Source organism: Antennarius striatus, chromosome 5 (genome assembly GCF_040054535.1).
Source record: "Antennarius striatus isolate MH-2024 chromosome 5, ASM4005453v1, whole genome shotgun sequence".
NCBI lineage: Eukaryota > Metazoa > Chordata > Actinopteri > Lophiiformes > Antennariidae > Antennarius > Antennarius striatus.
The window spans coordinates 9,225,577-9,247,485 of NC_090780.1; the positions used below are offsets into that span (position 1 = coordinate 9,225,577).

Genomic DNA, 21,909 nt, shown 5'->3' on the forward strand with positions numbered 1-21,909 from the left:
GAAGATTTGAATGTTTTCAACTAATGAAATTGACATACAGTATATCTGATTTTCATCTTGTTAGGCTGAGTTCTCAGAGGTCAACCTCATCTCACATTCAAATGGCACCTGTAACGTGGACATGCAGGTCATCAGAGGCGGGACCAAAGTGGTCAGGTCAGTGTCGCACGCACGCACGCACGTACGCACGTACGCACGCACACACACACACACACACACACACACACACACACACACACACACACACACACACACACACACACACACTCCAGTTCTTCTGGAAGTCAGAGATCAGACTCTTAATTTTGTTAAATAGTAGGTTTTACACCCAAATACAACAAACACATTAAACTGTTATCACTCTAACCTCAGTCATCTCACACTAAACCTAGAACAGTCCTCTGGCTTTGAGGGCGATATTGATATTTGGTCCGTATTAGAAGGTTTAAAAGCAAAATGTTCCAAAACCGTGAATAAACTAAATATTTTTATAATTCATGATTCATAATTATTTTGTAGCGTATATATTTTTAGCTGTATTTAGAAACAAAGTATCTTTATGGATACGAATGTTACTGTCCGCTCACATTAACACTAGTGTATTTCAGGTCTTTTGTTTTTAGATTGTTAATTGTGTGTTAATTCATGTTTGTTGGTGCATTGTGTATTTCCATTTTTGCCCTAAACTGAGGGAAAAATAAATCAGTGATGATTTTATATAATTTTAATATTTGTTTCTCACAATGTAAGAACAGAGACTCACATTAATATTTAATATTTGACTCATTGGGCATAATAGTGATGGTTCTATAATACCTAATTCTGAGAAAATTGATTTTTTTTTTGTCTGCCAAGACAGTATATAAGAAAAAAACCCTTTCAGGGCGTAATACAGTACTGTTGATTGTGTGCGAAAGTGTCCCAATCCCTATCTAGGAAACAAAAAACCTGAGCTCAGTAATTAGTCTGATCCTAAAGCAACTTCTGGGGAACAAAACCAAAAGCATTTCACAAAAATGTCCCTATTTGGAAAGTATTTCACCCTTACAAAAACAAACAAACACAAGAACAAATAGTCTTACATCAGTATTCAAACCCCAGGGCTACTGTGGATGTGACGTTTGTGCGTCAAATAGTAATAAATCTTTGTCTGCAAGATCAGAAAGAAAAATCCTTGCAACACTCTTGGAAATCATGCAGTTTTTCACTGCACATTCTGATGTGCAGTGGGAAAAGGGCAGAGACATATGACCACAGTCATTATCTACAGACTGGAACAGTAGATCTGCTTACAAACACGTGAATGCAATTTAGATCTGACAATCACACAGACCCACTCACACACCACAGACCACGATGCCATGGACACTAGTATCCCAGCTGAAGGCTTCCAGTAATTAGGCAAGACCCTAACTCCCACTGCTCGACCAACAGAGTCAACAGGAAATGAATAAGGCTGCCTAAGTCCGACCATGCCTTACTGGTCTGTAATTTCTCTGGAAAGAGAGCTGGCCTACTCACGTTCAAACACAAACACTCAATGGCCAGGGCCAGGAATAGCCTGGAGTCGGGGAAATTTTGATTCATCACACTGACCAGTGTGATTCATATCAGGCTGTCCCATTGTTTTGTTCACAGACATTATTCTTAATGCTCACCCCTGAAGTAAATCCTCTAGCACAAAACCCCTGACAATTATTATAAGAGGCCCAAAGCACAAACACCTCAGTCTTGCTGCAAACACAAACCTGTTGATTGAAAATTAATGACTTCAGAATTTAATGCTCAGTCTGTTTTATTGTCTGAGTTCATTCCATTCTTTTCAGACTTACTTCTGTAATTGTGTTTTCCTTTGATTTCGAGTCCAAGCAGTGATGACTGCTCTGAATCTCACTTTTTTTTTATAGTATCAATGAATTGGGTTAAAAAAGTATAGTAAAAGTCCAAAGATAAAGCCAGTTAGGTTAGCTAGAATCGCTGGCGGCACTCATTCAGGGTGTTGTAATAACAACCATGACCGTGTCGATCTTTAGGGGCTGCTGTTAGAGATTAAGATATTACTGTCACACTGATTGTTGTGTTCTTTCCACTAGCCCCTTTCAGTTTCCCAGAGTCTCTGGTTAGTATTCACTCTGCATGTTGCACTGGTGGCGGTCACACTGCGCCCAAGGTTTCTCTCCCTCCCTCTCTCTCATTCTCTCACATCTCTCTGCACCTCTTTTACTGTATTTTTTTCTGTCTTCTATCACCTGTCTCTCTGTCTCTCTCTCTCTCTGTCTCTCTCTGTCTCTCTCTCTCTCTCTCTCTCTCTCTCTCTCTCTCTCTCTCTCTCTCTCACTCTCTCTGTCTCTCTCTCTGTCTCTCTCTCTCTCTCTCTCTCTCTCTCTCTCTCTCTCTCTGTCTCTCTCTCTCTCACTCTCTCTCTCTCTCTCTCTCTCACACACACACACACACACACACACACACACACACACACACACACACACACACACACACACACACACACACACACACACACACACACACAAATTTATTCACAATCACCATATCACAATCAACTTTTCACCAGGAGCTGAGCTGATATGAATTTTCTTTTTTTTTGCCTTTTTAATTCTGGAGGGAAATTATTCTGCTCGGGTGCTCGTTTTAGTATTTTTCAACAGAGGTTGATATTTTTCAGAGGACAATTTAAACACCTTTTAACCATCTTTGGGAGAAAAAAACTTGAATAGATCATAATACCCTAGATGTTGAACATAATGTTGAAATAGGATTTTCTATCCTTACTTTCCTGTTTGTTTGTTTGTTTGTTTGTTTGTTTGTTTGTTTGTTTAGCTTTACCCTTAAATTTTAAACAGCAGATGCCTCTGTTTAATTATAGATACTGTATGTGGTTAAAGTGATTGATTGTGCTTATTAAAAGGTATAAAACAGCCATCTCTTCTCTTGTGGACCTATCATCCCTGGCTTCCTCTTTTGAATTAGAGGACTTGGCCACCTGCTCATGTCTTTTTCCACCTTCTTATCACTGAGACCCCTGGTGGCAGAAACCACACACTGCTCTTTGTGTCAGTAGATCCAACAATCCAAACAAGTTGTGTTAGATATTAGTCGCTAAAATCTCAGATACCCTGACCAATCAGAAGGATTCATTATGGAGCTGTGACAACAACTAAAATGAGACTTTATGATTATGTTTAGTTTAATATTTGCCTTCTATAGTAAAGAATTATTTTACAAAGTGTTTGCTTTACCTTTTTGACCTATGTGTATCAAAACGTCATTGATGCCTATGACATCAATTTATTTTACTCAGGATTTACAATTCAATTTTCTTAAATTTTTCTCCAATACTACCTCTCCGTCTGTTGTCGTTAATTGAAAGTGTGCTTTCATCCATTGATCTTCTGAACTATTTATCACGTTTATGGTCATGAGGGGTAGAGGACTTGGGCCTATCCAAGCTGACATCGGGTGGGAGGCGGGACATACCCAGGACAAGCTGCCAGTCTATCATGAGACCACATGAAAGATAAACAACCAGTCAACACACACATTCATGCCTGTGACATTTTGAGTCACCAGTTCACCAATGCTGCATGTTTTCTGAGGTGAGAGGAAACTGGTGAAGCAAAAGAGAACCCACAAAGACACAGGAAAAAAAAACCTCCACACATAGAGAACCCAGACAGATTGATCTAAGACCTTCTTATTCCCTTCGACAGCACTACCCACTAAATGTGTATACAAAAAAAATAATGCAACCACTAACTGCAATTAGAAATATTTTTCATAATTTATGACACTGTGAAACTCCTTTTAGGAGTCATTTGTTAATCTGTTTTTGAATGTTAGCTGTAAAGCCTATTTTAAAATACAATATTCACCTGAACTTGTTTAGAAAATGATCTTTATAAATAATATTCATAATCGTTGTCATGGATTAACAAAAATATATTGTGCTATTTTGATTACAGATAATATGAAACAAATGCATCCACAACACATCCACAACACTAATGTGTTATTTATGATATCATTCCAATTTGTGATTATTATTCCAACAGAATTGATGAAGCAATCACAGACAGTGATGCTGGTCTCTAACAGATGATGATCTATAATGGAATGATGGATTCAGCTATCCATCATCTTTGAGTTTTCCTCCTCCAGTCTTCATCATTTCTTCTACCAGACAGACTTAGACTCATCGCCACAACAGTGGAAAACATAAATTGTATTTACAATCAATGTAAACATTTTTTATTTAGAATTTATTAGCCAGACTTTGACACTTTTGCCTGAAGTGACTCAATACGGACTCATATGAACATAAATGACATATAAACACTGATTTAAGTGAGGTGTAGTGAAACAGTGAAAATGTTTTGTATCCCCATCCTAACTTCTTCTATTTTTGTGCATTTCATACTGAACTGTGTCAGATGTTCAAATAAACTTAATAACAAAGATGACCTGAGTAAACATAAAACATACGTACATTTTTAACACACTCTTAATGCAGGAAAGTAAAATCCTGATGCAGCTACTCATTGCTGCAAACAAACATCTGACATTGCTCTGTGCAGGCCAAATTTAATTCTTCTGAGGCTTCTGTTTTGTCTTTTGACTTCTTATACGGCATGACCTACATACAGAGGGATTTCCTATTTTTGCAGTATATTTAAAGGAGGTTCCACTCAATGAATGTCTCCTCTCTAAATGCATCTGTGAAGCAGATGGTGTGTTTATACAGCAGGATGCTTTGATCAAAATTAATCATCAAACAGCTCTAGTTTTCTTCAGTAGAATATTTTGAGTATTTCCAGAACATAAATGCATTCTTATATTAAATATCTAATTCGGTTTCATTCCCACTACTGCTGTCAATGCAGGTCTTTCAAGCCTGACTTTGTCTTGGTACGCCAACACGCCTTCAGCATGGCGCAGAACGAGGATTTTAGAAACCTGATCATCGGCCTGCAGTATGCAGGCATCCCTGCAGTGAACTCTCTGGACTCCATCTACAACCTCTGTGATAAACCTTGGGCTGTAAGCAATTTCAGGAACACTAAGTCAATGCTTTTAATTCTGTACTGTATTTTACAACATATAATACTCACTCATTGGATTTGACAGTGCTCTTCTCCGTTGTAGTTTTCCCAGCTTATCAATAATCAGAAGAGGTTGGGTCCAGACAAATTCCCTCTCATCGATCAGACTTTCTACCCCAATTACAGAGACATGGTAAGATCTTTTTTTATATTTATATCTTTAATATTGTCAGTAACATGGCAGCAAACTCAAACCTCTGGAACACCCTCATCAAAATCTCTCCACTTACAACTACTGTGTGTTTGTTGGTTTTGATATGAGATACACCGATCTAGAAAAAATGGATCACTGATCATTCCCAGGCAATCAAATACTAACAGAAAGCACTACAGCATCTTAATATATGTTACCAATTATCTAGGATACAAAATAAAAAGTTTTAGTTTTTATCATTTATTAAAATGCACCTTTCTACCTTCTATATATTTTTCTACCTTCCTGAGAATTCTTTATACAATCTGTGTTACTAAGACACATTACATAACACTTGTTTGAGTGCTTATCTGCTTATGCATTCCCATGTTCCTGACTGCAATCATGAGGTGCCGTATAGAAGTATCGATTTTTCTCTGTGGTGCTTCTTTCATTAAGGAGTGTTCAAAAATGTCTGGCTTGTGAGATATATTATGCCACAACAGAAACCCTTTGCTGCAGTTTGAAAGAAAAATTCTCATTAAAATTCACTTCATTCACTTTTTTTCCAACCTTAACATCACCCCACAGATCTCGCACGTTAAAGAGTCTTATTTCTATTCATTGTAACTAACAAGAAGAAAAAAATGAGAGTTCCACTTTTCCATTGAGACACTTTATATACAATCTTTTTTTGGTACATAGAAATAGAAAACTCTGTCTATCAATCTTGAGACATAGACATAAATACAAACCTGAACAATTTCTTTCGGTATAAAACAGACTTGAAATAGTTTGATAAAACTTCACTAAAGCCATACAGTTGTTATACATTGTGAGCACACATTGTTGGTCTAAACTTAATTATCACACTTAAAAAATAATACATTTCAATATGTCAAATCGCTGCAGCTTACAGTTAAATCACCACATTTTATGCTTAATGTATCTGATGTTTAAATAGGGGCTCATTCATGAATACAGTAACTGATAATGTAATCAAATCTGTATGACTTCAGTAAAGCAGTCTATTAAAAAGGCAGGGGTCAACTCATATTGATGTCTTATAATTGTGTTGACTCACTATATTAAATAGTAACAACAGCAGCAATTAAATCTCTAATTACATCCTATCCTTGATTATCACCTTTTTTTTTTTTGTTCAGGCCGTGTGCCAAAAGTTTTCACCATCTCATCTTGGGCTTGAAGGTTAAGGATAATCCATAATCAGTTTTTCAGGGGTTAAAAAAGTGAATTGAACCATGTCCTGCTACATCATTTCCTCAGGGAGGAGGTGGCTTGGTAATCTACTGGTGGCTGTTGTTAAAGCACTGGATTAGATTTTTGGCACAGGAAATAGAACAGAGGTCAGCAGAGGAAACTAAACAACATTACGTCTACGATTTAAGACAGATCTGGTTAAAATGTTAATTCTCACTGAAGTACAATATTTACACTTTCAGCATTTTGAGTATAAACTTTGATGATTTAGATATACAAGATATGGTTAAATATAATTTCTCACAATACAGTTAACTGGGGAATGTCTAGTGTTGGTATGTATATACAGTGTGTTTCTAGTTTTCATGGGATAACTAATGGATAATGTTCAGCATAAGAGTAGGGAAAAGGTAGCAGTGCTGCGGTCTGTCTCCAAAAATAAGTGTTTCATCATTTGTTTTGCATTGTTTTATAATTTCAATAAATGCATAACCTAAACTACATAACCTATCACATTCTATGTATGAACAAACAGAAGATTCTCACTGCTATGTGTAAAGGACATGCATTTATCACCAGGCCATCAAAAGTTTTACTCCAAGGTGAATATTTTGTAGTTGATGGTCTGCTGCTCTTCCTATTCTGTGGAAAACAGAAAGTGAGCTGGAATGTGTGCAGAGGCATGCTGACAGTCTCTGCACATTATTAAACTGTTGCTAGCTGGAACCACTGGATCTCTGCTAACTAAAGCTCAAGGTTGGGTTAAGCTTTCTCAAAAGTCCAAAAGACAGCCAATTTGTCAATGAAATGAGTTTCTACTCTGTGTGCCAAATTTGAGCTACATAAGAAAAAGTAGAAGTGTTTGACATTGCAGGAGGAAAATGAAGCATTACAGGTCAAGGGTCAGTCATATCCAGGAAGTCTTTCTCAGGTGGAGGCCCTCCCCGGTACCAGCTACAGGTTGTGTCTGATCGGCGGATACAGGCGTACTGCCGAGCTTGCTCACCATTTAGGCTGTTATCCAGCAGCCAGTCAGTCCACAAGCACTCATTATCGCCTGTAGATGAACATGGCACTGTGTAGCAGGTGTTAATCTGAGGAGAGAAGAGGTTTTCATTCATTCACTAACTCACTTTTCTCACTATTTGTTAGCCTGATGAGTTTTGTGGAGATTGTTGGGTTCATGGGGTGAACACTGGAAATTAAACGGGAGTTCACATCGAAAAAAAAATGCAATACACTAAATTGTAATTGTTCCAAAAAAGAAAAATGCTTGCACAACAGTGGGAGATGAGTAAAAGATGACAACCTTTATGCAAGCAGCTCAGGTGCTGGCTCCTCTCTATGAAAAATGAATGTGACAGTAGATAAACAGTGTGTGCATGGATAGAGAATGAACCGTTCTTACTCACTCTGCATTCACAGCCCATCTGGTATCTGTAGTTGAGATTCTTCTTCTGTGACAGTGACAAGTTGTCCCAGGACTCCACTAGGTCGCACTGGCCAATAGAAATTCGTCCATCACTCCACATACTTCCTGTGTGCCAAAATCACAGCATGTTGAGCATTTAATTATGTGTTCATCAAATCAAATTATATTGCTGTATTTAGCAGTGGGTATAATTATTGGAATAATTGTAATTAACAACAACAATGTTATTATAAAAATAAATGTATCTTTAATAGGAGAACAATGGCATAGAGAGACTGGGTTGAGTAGCGGTGATGGCCGTGTGCTTGGTATTTCATGACGTTAACCACACCTGCTTGTTAAATGGAAGATTCTGATATTATATACACAGATTCTATTTCCTTTCTTTATGTTAATCTGGCAACTGGTTTAGCCTTACTTATAACTCACAGACATGAGGCTGTTTTCCATAGATAATCAAGATATATTGCCTTTCCTAAACTATTCCAGTGAAACAATAGTAAATAAATAAATAAATAAATACAGCTACTGTATATTCGTGCTACTTTTTCAATTGCATACAATACCTGAGAGCAGATAACCCGCTTTGTTGTTGGAGTCCAGTTTGACTCCACACAGTGATGAGAAGACTGGAGTGTATACATACTGGATATCTTTAGCTTTTTCAAAACCTTTGAACATCTGGAACAGAGACAGAGAAAAGACGATGTAATATGTTCCAGACTAAGGAAAGTATAAACCTGGTCTTGACTAAATTAAATGAATCGGGTCTTATTACTGTGTGGCAGCATTGTGTAATAACTAATTCTTAAGTCATCAAAAATCCAAGATTGCAACCATTAAATACAAAAATATAAAAAGCATTTGGGCAGACATCCACAGGAGCGTATCGTCTCACATTTCAGTATTACACCATAAAGTAGTGTAAAGCTGAGACAATCATTCATACACACTTTGCACAGTGTGAACGTGATTTTTGCCCGTTTTGTACATGTTGTCAACAATCTATACATGTTTGCATTAATATTTTTCCAATTAGCATAAACACCAAACAATCGTGTATCTCTGCTCCAGCACCAGCTGTTACAGCTGTAATGAGGCCTCACCTTGATCATTTTGATTTCATACTGAATCATCTTCATGTAAGGTGAAGAGCTGTTGCTAGGCGACACAATCTTTTCTCCAGATATCTTTGCCCTTATCACTGTCAAGAAAAGAAAGGTGACAAGAAAACATGAATAAATACAAGCAGTAAGATCCCCAGACAGACAGACAGACAGACAGACAGACAGACAGACAGACAGACAGACAGACAGACAGACAGACAGACAGACAGACAGACAGACAGACAGACAGACAGACAGACAGACAGACAGACAGACAGACAGACAGACAGACAGACAGACAGACAGACAGACAGACAGACAGACAGACAGACACGTATGGTCACTTGTCTTTCTCCTCTCCTTTGGTGTATCACTCCCTCTCAGTAGTGATACTGGATATGCCTGTCCTCTCCTCTGGGAGGGAAATCAAAACTCGCATGGAATAACAAGTAGCTAGCTCTCTGCTTGCTTCCTCCTATTAACTGACTTCGCACATACAAATTAATGTAAACAGAGCACACAACCGTGACCACATTTAATAGAACTACAGCTTGTCAGACCTCTTGTCACTCCCTTTAGTTCACATACTGTAAATCAAGGGGATGAAGTAACAGAATCATTTGTCTGTGGCTCTGGACATGATAATTTTACATTACCACCTAACATGTAGAGGTAAAACAGTCATTACACTTAAGATATTACCAATAGTGTAGCCTGTGATTTACTTTCCCAGACCACCAAGGACCACCAAATCAAACCGTGTTATTTGGTACGTCATTGCAACAGAACTACATATATCCTGTCAACAAGCCAAAGAAATCTGCACAACAGTACATGTACTATATGTAAATTTACAGTTAAACGTCTCCTTTGAACTATTAACATTGTTTTGTTTCAAAAAAACTCACTTTTTTTTAATGTATTTAGGCAATCCTGAGGTTACCCCTGGTTCTTCCCATTCACACACCGTACACAGGCAATGTAGAATAGCTACATTAGCTATGAAGCCGACTGCACTGTACTGAGTCAGAAAGCATTCTGTGGCTGGGGTTTAGTGTTTGTATGGATTAAACATTATATTAGTCTACAATAAATGTTCCAGGCAAATATAGTAAGCTAAAAAAAAAATTAACTGTAGTAACCTACCATCAAATGGCATTGGTATTCATTAGTTTATTTATCAATTTTAAAAAATCTTTAAAAAAGCTCTTCATGAATGTGGAAAAAAAGGGGGCCACTCCTGGAAGCTGAGAGAATGTAGAGTGACCTCAGCAGCTTTGTTCCACTGATTGGAAGTAAGCAAGTAATATTTCATGTTTTCTTTCCTGTCGGGCGGCTGTTTTGTTTGTCCTGTATTAACAAACTGCAATCTTTTTATTTTTTGACTGAAACATGTTTCACAAGCTACACATGTTAGTCTCACAAAAGTTTGTGGGTTTTTTTGTGTTTGTGTTTCAATATAAGTACTTCTGCATGTTTTACAATTCACATTTTCTAAAAATTGTATTCTTTTGTTGTATTAATGGAAATATAATATCAAGGTAAGACTTAAGGGTGTCCATCTGATGTGGAGAATATCTCACAAGAAATATATCTTCCAAACTTGAAATATAAATTATCTGTGATGTGTACTCTTCTGTTTTGATACGCAAAAATATATGTTATTAGAAATCCACAGGAAGGTGATTTTAAAGTAACTGATAATCATCTTTTCTACCGCATGCATCCAGAACAGCGTGTTGCACTCCTGCAGACTTACCACAGGCAAAAGACATGTCAAATACTGATACTTACAATATTTACAATCATGCTACCTTCAGGTGACTCTTCATATATTATTATGAGAGGCAGCACTCATTCTTAATTACTTTTTGAGCTGCAATGATTTAACAAGAAGCTCTTGTTGAATATAAATGATTTTATACATAGTAATTATTTGATAAGGCAGAATGAATGTATGCTCTACTCACATAATGACAGAGTGAAATGTTCATTAACTTCTATGGCAAGTTGTGAAAATGTTATAGAAAATAGAGTCATATTCAATAACAATGTCTTGCAATTGCTGTCTGGGACAGTGTATCACCAGTGAATGGATTGGGATGCTTTTCTTTCATTGCCGAAACCTGACCACAAACTGGAATCCAAACATTGGCTACAGGTTTCTGGGTTCTGTGCTATTCATATCAGCCATACACCTCTGCAACCTCCTATGACTACAGCACATAAATGTATTGCTTAGGCTGATAAAACCAATCCGAGCACTGATCACATTTCCCTAAGAACATATTTTCTGCACCAAATTGGCTGCATGTCAGTGGAATTTCTCTGAGACAGATCTTTTGCTCATTATGGAACTACACCACAGGCTTGTAATAGAAGAGGGGGAGCTCAATGTGTTCTGTGAAATTGATTCAGTTGAATATGCATAAACAGAGAGGCAACCAGACAAATGAGAAGTGAACTGGAACAAAATATGGGATTGCATTTCGTCATCCACACGACACAGCTTGTCCATATTTTTGAAATATCACAGAAAAAAAATCATTTGGGGCGGCAGTGGCTCAGTGGTAAAGCGGGCGTTAGAGCGGGTCATCCAATGTTCTGAGATCGGCGGTTCGATTCCCACTCCCGCCTAAAAACACCCAGAGTGTGAGTTGACAGTTGACAGTGGGAGGTGTCAGCTCATTGCTGGAGCACTGCCAAAGCACCCTTGAGCAAGGCGCTGTCCCCTTTACAAGCTGTTCATTGGAGGCGCACCACGACGGAGCTGCCCGCCACTCTACCTCCCCCTCACCTGGATGCCCACAGGCCCCTTGTGTGTGTGTGTATGTGTGTGTGTGTGTGTGTGTGTGTGTGTGTGTGTGTGTGTGTGTGTGTGTGTGTGTGTGTGTGTGTGTGTGTGTGTGTGTGTGTGTGTGTGTGTGTGTGTGTGTGTGTGTGTGTGTGCCTGTGTGTGTGTGCGTGTGTGTGTGTGTGTGTGTGTGTGTGTGTGTGTGTGTGCCTGTGTGTGTGTGTTTGTGTGTGTTAGGGGCCTGTACACACTATATAGATGCATGCAACTACTAACCTGTGTGTAGAACGGAGTCTTAATTTCCCTTTGGGGATTAACACATTTAATGAAATTTAAAAGAAATTAAAATTAACTCTGATATAGATAATTGTTATACTTAATAAATCATAGCCTGAGGCTTGGATAAACCATGACAAGTCATCTGAAAACAACAGCAGATGAAGTGATGAAGTGCTGTTGTAGTCAATAGGGTGATCCAAGTATAGTAAAATACTTGTGTGAAGTTATTCTAAAACCAAGATGGGAGAACAGGATAAACAAAATGTGAAACTATTCTATGACATATAACAAACAGGTAAATATAAACTGTGTAGCTCTATACAGCCTTACAACTTTACAATGTCTGACTTCACAACAACCCCCCTGCGTGGTAAATCACCTACACACACCCCGCTGCGACTGAAAACAAACGCCAAGATTTGAACATCGCTTTACTTATTTGGTTAGTACATTACGTTGTCATGGATAAAAAAGATTTGGCCTTCACTGTGGTCAGGTCAGACAGTAGGTAACTGTGGTCGATTGCAATTTTAAATTTCTTTTGCTGTACTTACTATGTGGATGTTAATGTTTCACTTGGACTATATGTAACAGATAACCAGTTTTTGGAGTTACTATTTTTTAAAAATTAATTGCAGTATATTTTTGGGAGACACCGTGATTTGTTATCTCTGTAAGGAAGCTGATTGTGTTTAATTGTGGCCTCTCCATGAAAAATAGGCCAGGTTTATGTAGTTGATATATTATATAATGTAGTTATTACTGATTATTTTACAATGTGCTGTTTTTATTACCATTGCCACGTCTGTGTATTCAAAAAACTTGCAGCAAGCATTCATTTTAAAATTACTTCTGGTATGGAAACAGCCACAGCTCTCACAACACAGGAAAACCACTTTGTGACCATATGACGATGATCAGTTCATGTGCCTCTTTCCTCAGTTTTGCTTTGATCTGCACTTCCTTTGGCAAGAAAAAAAAAATCTGAAAATAGAAGCGCTTTGGCACATTAACTACCCTACTTAAATCTTCTCATCTGAGGGAATAATATGTTTACGTGACCTAATAACGAATGATAGAGTAGCCTAATCCTACAGAAGTACAAAATGGAAGAAGACGTACGCTTTTGAAACCACACTTTTAGGACAGCAGATCAGTAGGTTGTAATCATTGCGAAACTGCACTCATTCCAGATAAAAATTGGGGTTGGAAAACTTTGCAGACATAATTTCTCAGCAATAATTATACATTTTACTAACAATCATTGTCAAAATGACAGGAAATAACTGAACTTTTATTCCAAGTTTCTTGTCTGATCCTAGGAAGACTCTCTTGGCCCAGATTGTCTGAAATGTTTGCCTCCCACAGAGATGTCTTTGAATTGTGCAAGCTAGGTTACCCCCTCAATTCACTGCAGCTGTGTTATGAACAAGAATAAGGACAGGCATGCCCGCAGAGTGAGAGCTTACATCTGCCTCACAGCTACATAGCCAAAGAGAAATATTGCAAACTTGTTCCATGAGAACTGATGTAGTAAGGAACTTCCCCCCTCTCTGATGAATCGGCACCCTTGTCATGCTCACAAAGCTGGACTGTCAGCGGGCTTTCACACTCATATTGTTAGTATGCAGACCATTAGGCCAAGCCTATAGACATGGAAATTAAGTGAGGAGAGAGAGGAAAAGAAAGCGAGAGATGGAGTAGGCTGTGGTGGCATGGCTTGGCCTCCGCCCAACACACACACACACACACACACACACACACACACACACACACACACACACACACACACACACACACACACACACACACACAGACAAGCCCGAATACGCAAACATAGCTAGTAAAATATATTACTCAGATGTACAACTTTATTCAAAGGGTTGGACATGGACTGACAACACTGTCGGGTCAACTAAAGGTCTCCACCAGCCTGCTTAGGAAATATAATCACATACAATCACAATTCCTAAACACAGCTGAGGAAAGCAAAAGACTTTCTTTAATTGTTATTCATGGCTCCAAAAACTTGTATCCTGACTGAAAGGGGCCACTGACTCTTGTGTCCCTCCAGTGTACTCATTCATTTAAACAAAACGGGGAAACGAGGAAATAGCATCTAATCACAAAAAACCCAGTGGATCATTTGTAAAGCAATGCTCCACTGTAGCTGTTATTCCTATGCCTGTTAAACTCCCTGCCCTTATCTATGCAGATTTCAGTGATAATGGTGTGAATCTATAGAAATAATCAGGTTGTTTTTACATTATCAGAACCGGACGTTAACAGTTTCACAGTGCTTGGGAGTAGCCAAACTGTTGATGCAATATAAAAGTTGTTTAATCTGCGTCAACATGAAGATTTAACAGCAGTACAGAAGTCATGATGCTGAAAAGGATGATTCATTATTCCAGGTTTGAAGGATTGTCATGACCTGGATCAAGAACAGCAGTAACAAGGTTGCTGGAGTTTTCCCATCCCCAAAGTTAGAACTAAATGGACATTACAAACATTAGAATGTAGACTTGACTCCCACAAAAGAGGAAAATAATTGATGGCTTTAAAAGTACAGCTATATTAGCTTTGGCCAAAAACTAATAACTAATTATTTTAACACATTGGGATATACAATGTTTGACAGATATTCATCAACTCAGTTCCAAAGCACTGATTGGACAGTTACAATTTGGAGATGGGTTTAGTTAGAAATCAATTGGAATCTATTGGTTCAAATGGACACAAACATTGGTCATCATGTAACGTTAGCTTATTGCTTCGCATTTCTTCTTTACCTTCATTGTTCTACAATGTATTTGATCCCATTGTTAAGTTTCCTCCCTTCTTTCTGCAATGGACATCCCTTATCGTAAAAGTAAGCAAGTAGAGGTTAATTCTCTTGCTCAAGGATACATTTGCACAGAGAATGGGAGAGCTGGGGCTCGAACCACCCACCTCCCAATAAGTGGTTGATGCTCTTACCACCCAAGTTGTAAACGTCTGTGTGCAATAGTCGTGTTTGTAAGATGCCCAGTTTCGGTTTTTGAATGTTGGCTACGTAATTTACAAGAGAATAAAATGCAGCATGATTTTGTGCTTATGTGACCTATGAAGCTGAAATCAACCAAATATGCCATTATATAGTCTGAATTGAGATGTGTTTCAGGACCATTCTAGTCCAACACGATTTTACAATCTCACCTTAAATTTCTCACTTGGAGAGAAAGGATAATCATAATTGCAGGATCTTAATCTCAGTCTGTGATGACACACTTTATATGTCAACCTTCGTCCAAAGTTGGTCCCAAGATAGTTTCATTGTGCTGTCATAACCTATATCTACAGTAATTTAGTGTGATGACAGATTCAGAAACAGGTCTCAGCATCCATTTCATATGAACTGCTTTCAGAAACACATTTTTAGAGTATTTTTGACAGAAATCTTTTCTAAACTCAGAAGGAAAATGGAGAAATTAGAAAACAAGCCTAAAATACCATAAAAGTGATTTCTTCATCCACATTTTCTTTATGTCTATCTCTTTACTCTGCTAGAGTGTAACCTGTGACAGAAGCACATGCCCCAGCTTTCCACAATCTGTAGCCAAGTACTCAAAGTCAAAGCAGAGTGTTGGTTTTGGCCTGCACTTAGAAAGAACTGGATGATGGGGTTTTTAGACAGAGACGGGCAGACAACCCAGCAGACAAACAGAAAGTAGGCCGGGGCCACTTGGCTCTGAATGTTTTGTTTTTTTGCAGTTTGTTTTTCTGGTGTACAGGGAAAACACACAAATGTGCAAGCACAAAAAACAACTTTTTAAAAAAAAAAATTAAAGTCCTCATTAATTTTAATTCTGAGTCTCATGAGCTTCCTCGCATATATATATATATATATATATATATATATATATATATATATATATATATATATATATATATATATATATATATATATATATATATATACTGTCAAGCATTCACACACACACACACACACACACACACACACACACACACACACACACACACACACACCTACACACACACACACACACACACACACACACATCAGAGAGAGAGAGAGAGAGAGAGATACTTTACTAATCCTGAAGGAAATTCAGTAATAGATAGATAGATAGATAGATAGATAGATAGATAGATAGATAGATAGATAGATAGATAGATAGATAGATAGATAGATAGATAGATAGATAGATAGATAGATAGATAGATAGATAGATAGATAGACGGCAATATGAATGGCTAGATAAAAAACTGATCATTACTTTACATTGCAGACACAAACTTTGGCGACTAGATAATAAATTAGTCAGTTCACTGCTGTTAAAACCTTAATCCTGAAGACAATTCTTGCTACAGTGGACTTAAACAGTGAAGAGGACATTGAACAATCATCATATCCATCATTTAACTAAGAAGGAGCTCAGTTCCCCTCATTTTAAATCTATGCCCTGCTCTTCTATCTTAAAGCACAGTCTGAACACTGTATAGAAAAATCCATTTGTTAGCTTACCAATCTCAGCGCTGCAGAATAGCTGCTGTGGGTGTGCTGGGTGGCAGCTGCAAGCCTCTACAACCACCTTCATGCCTGCGATGAGCAACAGGAGCACCCAGAGCCCCAGATACACACTCCTGTCCTGGGACATTGCCTCCGTGACTCTCCACCACTGGACAAACACTCTGCAACTTCTTCTGATCCTGTTATATCAGCAACAGAGGGAAGGATGCAATAGTGGGGCTGAAACAGCAACACAAGCTCTGCTGAGCTGGAAGACAGCAGTGGATGGAAAAATTTCTTAAGTTTTAGGAGCACCTCTGAATTCAAGCTGGAGCAAATAAGTTGGGGGAGATTGCTGCTTCCACTGCTCTCTCTCTCTCTCTCTCTCTCTCTCTCTCTCTCTCTCTCTCTCTCTCTCTCTCTCTCTCTCTCTCTCTCTCTCTCTTTCTCTTTCTCTCTCTCTCTTTCTCTCTCTCTCTCTGTCGCTGGAGAACACACTGAGAAGCTTACAAAAGCTGGAACCCCTCATACGCTGGTCTTGAATGCTGAGAGGGTCACACACAGGGAGCCTCTTATGTACTCAACAGTTTAAGGACAGCCTCCAAAAAAAAAAATCCTACCATCCTTTGCCTCCTCTTGTAACCTCTTTTGCTGTCTTCCCTCCCCTCCCATTGGCTGCCTTCAGTGTATTCATGTATGAAAACTATGAAAACTAACACACACACACAAGGGGCCCGTGGGCATGTAGATGAGGGGGAGGTAGAGTGGCAGGCAGCTTCTTCATGGTGCGCCTCCAAATGAGCAACTTGTAAGGGGGATGGCGCCTTGCTCAGGGGCACCTCGGCAGTGCTCGGGAGGTGAGCTGATGCCTCCCCCTGTCAGCTCACACTCCGAAGTGCCTGAGTGGGAGCGGGAATTGAATATTGGATGACCCGCTCTACCGCCCGCTCTACCACTGAGCCACTGCAACCCCATCATGCGTGATAAATAACTTTGAAAGTGTAGTAGGTGCAGTATCGTTGTGTATCTGGTGTGATCAACACTGCAGCATCTGAGTCACAGATGCAAAAGGTGATTATAATTGAGAGGACTACCACTAAACTACTATAACCAGTATCATTACATGTGTGGGAAATAGAGTAGTTTCACAGCAAGATGGCACATTATGACTAATATCTGAGTGAGGAAAGAACAGGAAAGAACAGGAAAAACGAAATGGAAATCATTGAAATATTAACAAACACAAGATGAATACAGAGAAATTTCCATTTTATTTTATTTACGATTTTAAATAATGTGCATTGTGTTAATTTGTGCATTTACTCACAAAATGTTTCCCATGTTGCATTCATTATTAAACATCCTTTTAAACATTTGTCCTGTTTTTCACAGTAACGTCTTGTTTTGTGTTAATAGTATATACATAGAGATAATATTGTGAGCATCTATGTTCTGTTTGCACTGAGTTGCCCTAAAGTGGTAAAAAGTTCATTAGTGCAGCTTTGAATCTTAGTTTCAAGTCAAAATGGTTAATAAACAGGTAAGATATGGCGGCTACAGACAGTCCGCTGTCATCACTTCTAATGAAAGCTCATTCTCAGAGCTTTGGACTGTGAGGGGTGCTGGTCCTCTACTTTTACTTGTTGTCTTCTTTAAATATTCATCAATTTCATTACAAAAATACATCTGTAAACTCTTTGCCACCTCAAAAATCAGTCTTAAATTCTTAACTGAACAATCAGCATTGATTAGACAAATGCTAGCGGAAAAAAAATATTTTAGCAGTTTAGCTCCATTCACTCCTTTTCAATCATTCTTCATTTGAATTGCACTTGGTTTCAACGTACGATAAAAGTAATGAGGATATTTGTAGGCCTGTAATCCTACGCCCACCTGGAATTTAAAGAATGAAAATAATTGTAAATGATTCATTCAGGACCACAAAGACTCAGTTCTTACCACACGTATGTGAATGTTGGCTGCTACTCTAAAGAGCCAGTTTTCAAGCAGCACAATTTCTCTAGTTTACTATGTTAATAGAAAGGTACTATTATTTATCACTAGTCACCCTAATAATTAAAAAAAAATTTTTTTTTTTACTTTTCAGATTACAACACCAAGTTTCCCAGTGGTGGTAAAGATCGGACATGCTCACTCTGGAATGGGAAAGGTAATAGTAATCTGGAGGTGCAGGTGGGACTCACATTTTGAATCACTTGAGAAAATGCTACCGGGAAGGACATGAAATCTCTAAATCTCAATACACACACACAAATATATATATACTGTGTGTGTTTGTGTGTGTGTGTGTGTGTGTGTACGTGTGTGTACATACTGTATATACATTATATACATACAGTAAACCCTCCTTCCTCGCAGTTAATGCATTCCAGGGTCCACACGCGACTAACGATTTCCACGATAAAGCGACAAACTATTTATCTTTTTGTTTTTACGGTAATTTAAACGTTTTTGACCCTCCCCATACTGATATTAAACCACCTTCTATCTACATTACCTTTTCCCACACTCTTATCAACTGTTTAAAGCACTTTTGTGTCTCATGTAAGTCTGAGACTCACTTCCGGATGCCGTCAGTCAATAGAACGCACGTACGGTATCACGTGACTGTCGACCAAAAATCCGCGATGAAGTGAAGTCGTGAGCGTTGATGCGCAAATGTGCGAGGGCGCACTGTATTTATATCTCCCCACATATATATATTTGAATAAGCTCACCTGAAAACCTCACAGTGACTCGTTTTAACTCCACCCACTACCGCCCAACCAATCACAGCGCATCTGGCAGAAGGAATCACGTGAACAATATGGCGTTAGGCAATGGCCGGCGAGACTTTTTGTTGTGGTTACGCTTTTCGTGCACACGACAACAAAGATATCCGGGACAAAAACGCCGGCCAAAAGTGAAGTTTTTTGAAAACGCCGGGTCTCCGTTGTCGTGTGGACGCTGTAACCAAAACTTTTTCTATCCGGGGGGCGTCTGCCTGCGACGAAAATCGTTGTGACGTTAGTGTGTGTGACCCGTGTCTAAATGTACACACAGAATCGACAGAGTTCAAACCGGCTATTTTCTGATGTATAACAGCTCCAGGTCGAAGACGATTTGATAAAAACATGCTTGACAGCTGGAAATTTGTTTGTCTGTTTCTTTCTTTCTTACTCCTAAGGATTATTGATTGATTGATTGATTGATTGATTGATTGATTGATTGATTGATTGATTGATTGATTGATTGATGCACTCACATTCCTTGCCAAATATGCCAACGCCAGAATTTCCTTGGGTTCCCACTAGTGTGTGTGTGTGTGTGTGTGTGTGTGTGTGTGTGTGTGTGTGTGTGTGTGTGTGTGTGTGTGTGTGTGTGTGTGTGTGTGTGTGTGTGTGTGTGTATAAATTCAGCTCTCCTTGTGATATTTTTTGTAGGTCAAAGTAGACAATGTGAGTGACTTCCAGGACATTGCCAGTGTGGTGGCCATCACTCAGACCTACTGCACTACAGAGCCGTTCATAGACGCCAAGTACGACATCAGAGTCCAGAAAATTGGCGCTGACTACAAAGCATACATGTATGTGTTTAACTTTTCCATCCTTATATTGTGTGTGTTGACATGACAGTATGATACCTGTTTAGTCTGTGAACATGATCTTTTTTGGTCTGAGAATAAGGACATGCACCCCCTTAGACAGTAAACACTGATGCATATATGACAAGTTGAAAAATAAGAGAAATACTAAATTATTCTACACAGCTGGTGAATTTTTTGTGATACAGTACCTTAACATATGCACAATTTCACATACACAATAGGCTTTGATAAATACCGACAATGGAAACAAGGTTGAGTGATGAAGCCGGAAGCCAGTCTGAACATGCCTGCACTCTATAAATAATGTAGAGAGTCTGGTGCCTTGCTCAAGGGCACGTTGGCCATGCCCATGATGTGACCTGGCGCCTCTCTAACCACTCTATGCCAGTTTCTGCCCAGTCGTCCTTCAGTCTGTCTGTCCATCCCATTCTTGTTAATACAAGTCTTCAAATTATTTTCTTTTAATGAGGCACCAATTTCCAAGACTTCAGGAGTATTTGATTGCCTGTTAATGGTCAAAGGCAAGGTCACATATTTAGATATTATTCAGGATTTCCTATCCTTAGTGACACAAAATAAAAATAAAAAAAAAACAAAGATATTCTGAAGTGATGACAAAAAAGCTGCTTCTTGGTATTATTAAATACTAAACCTCGAACTTGAAGACTTGAAGGGTGTTTGGGATGGTTGAGAGTCAGTTTCACAACAGCATTCTGCAGAGCCAAAACAAAATCTCATAGCAGTGTACAATGTGTGCTGTGCAGTCAAAACAAACGCTATTCTGATTCTGATACTGTCGAGAAAAAAAAAACAGCAATATCTCCATGCTTTTATGCTTATCGCTGATGTATAGTGTGTTGCCACCCCCCGCTTAGTTTGAATTGACTGAATGTAATTATTGGATCAACAACTTTGATTAGGTTTTTGTAATTTTTCATATCTCCAACCAAACCCAAGTGTATTATAAGATCGCAAATCACATTTACAACTCATGATAGATTATGTATCTTTTATCTTCTGTGGGAGGTATTCAGCCGAAGTGGTTCTGTTACTGGAAAAACTATCTGTCTACCGTGACCCATCACTTATACAGAGCACCTCTCTTTTTTCTTACATTACAGCCCCAAAAGCTGAGGGTCAAGCTTCTCTAAGAGAAGTGTCACATTTTAGAGATATTCTGGCCTCTCAAGTCAGAAATTTGAATAGCAAAAGTACTCGTCTGCTTGTTTATAACAGTGAGGTTGCAGTTGAAGCTACAAGGTGTACATGTCATCACTAAGTCGTCTTAGGACTGTTGTTTGAACATCATCCTGTTTAATGCACTGATAATCATCCTTATGTTCCAGTTCTCATTTTAAGTACAGTATCTGGTTTATAAATAGCACAAAAAATTGTAGCTTCAGAAATATGTTGATTCCCACAGTGTCTCACCGCCCAATTTATGTTAACAAGACTCTTACCTTAAGACTAGCCAGCATGCTTCATTGGAGTTACAAATAAAATTTGTCTCTCTAAACGTGTGTTAATTATTTCTAGTGTAGTTGGTGTCAGAAATAATTCAACACACAATTTCCTCTTCTTTTCAAGGCGAACATCTATCTCTGGTAATTGGAAGAGCAACACTGGATCTGCCATGTTGGAACAAGTAGCCATGACTGACAAGTGAGCACTACATTAGTGGCACTGGTGTCACACATGTCTGTCAGTGAC

General features: G+C 38.6%; 2 protein-coding genes across 2 annotated transcripts in view; one reads left to right on the top strand and one right to left on the bottom strand.

The window, feature by feature from the left end:
- The window catches only part of syn2b (synapsin IIb), a 78,561-nt gene that overhangs the window by 41,585 nt on the left and 15,067 nt on the right, over positions 1 to 21,909 (top strand). Inside the window, exons 3-8 of the mRNA XM_068316302.1 lie at positions 65 to 156; positions 4,896 to 5,052; positions 5,158 to 5,247; positions 18,700 to 18,762; positions 20,036 to 20,178; positions 21,787 to 21,861. Of these exons, the coding sequence (XP_068172403.1) occupies positions 65 to 156; positions 4,896 to 5,052; positions 5,158 to 5,247; positions 18,700 to 18,762; positions 20,036 to 20,178; positions 21,787 to 21,861 (620 nt within the window). The remainder of the gene's footprint in view (positions 1 to 64; positions 157 to 4,895; positions 5,053 to 5,157; positions 5,248 to 18,699; positions 18,763 to 20,035; positions 20,179 to 21,786; positions 21,862 to 21,909) is intronic.
- On the bottom strand, positions 5,386 to 16,867 carry LOC137595929 (metalloproteinase inhibitor 4-like). Its single transcript, XM_068316303.1, has 5 exons — positions 16,608 to 16,867; positions 9,007 to 9,104; positions 8,467 to 8,581; positions 7,881 to 8,005; positions 5,386 to 7,562 (listed from the first exon to the last, which is right to left on the bottom strand). Exons 1-5 carry the CDS (start codon positions 16,738 to 16,740, stop codon positions 7,365 to 7,367), a joined length of 669 nt encoding a protein of 222 aa, XP_068172404.1. The 5' UTR covers positions 16,741 to 16,867; the 3' UTR covers positions 5,386 to 7,364.

Excerpts from the sequence above, each read along its gene's own strand:
- LOC137595929 (XM_068316303.1), bottom strand. The coding sequence starts at position 16,740 with ATGTCCCAGGACAGGAGTGTGTATCTGGGGCTCTGGGTGCTCCTGTTG. Across the intron at positions 8,582-9,006 it reads ATGAAATCAAAATGATCAAG|ATGTTCAAAGGTTTTGAAAA; the intron begins GTGAGGCCTCAT and ends TCTCTGTTCCAG. Across the intron at positions 8,006-8,466 it reads AGCGGGTTATCTGCTCTCAG|GAAGTATGTGGAGTGATGGA; the intron begins GTATTGTATGCA and ends TTTGGCACACAG.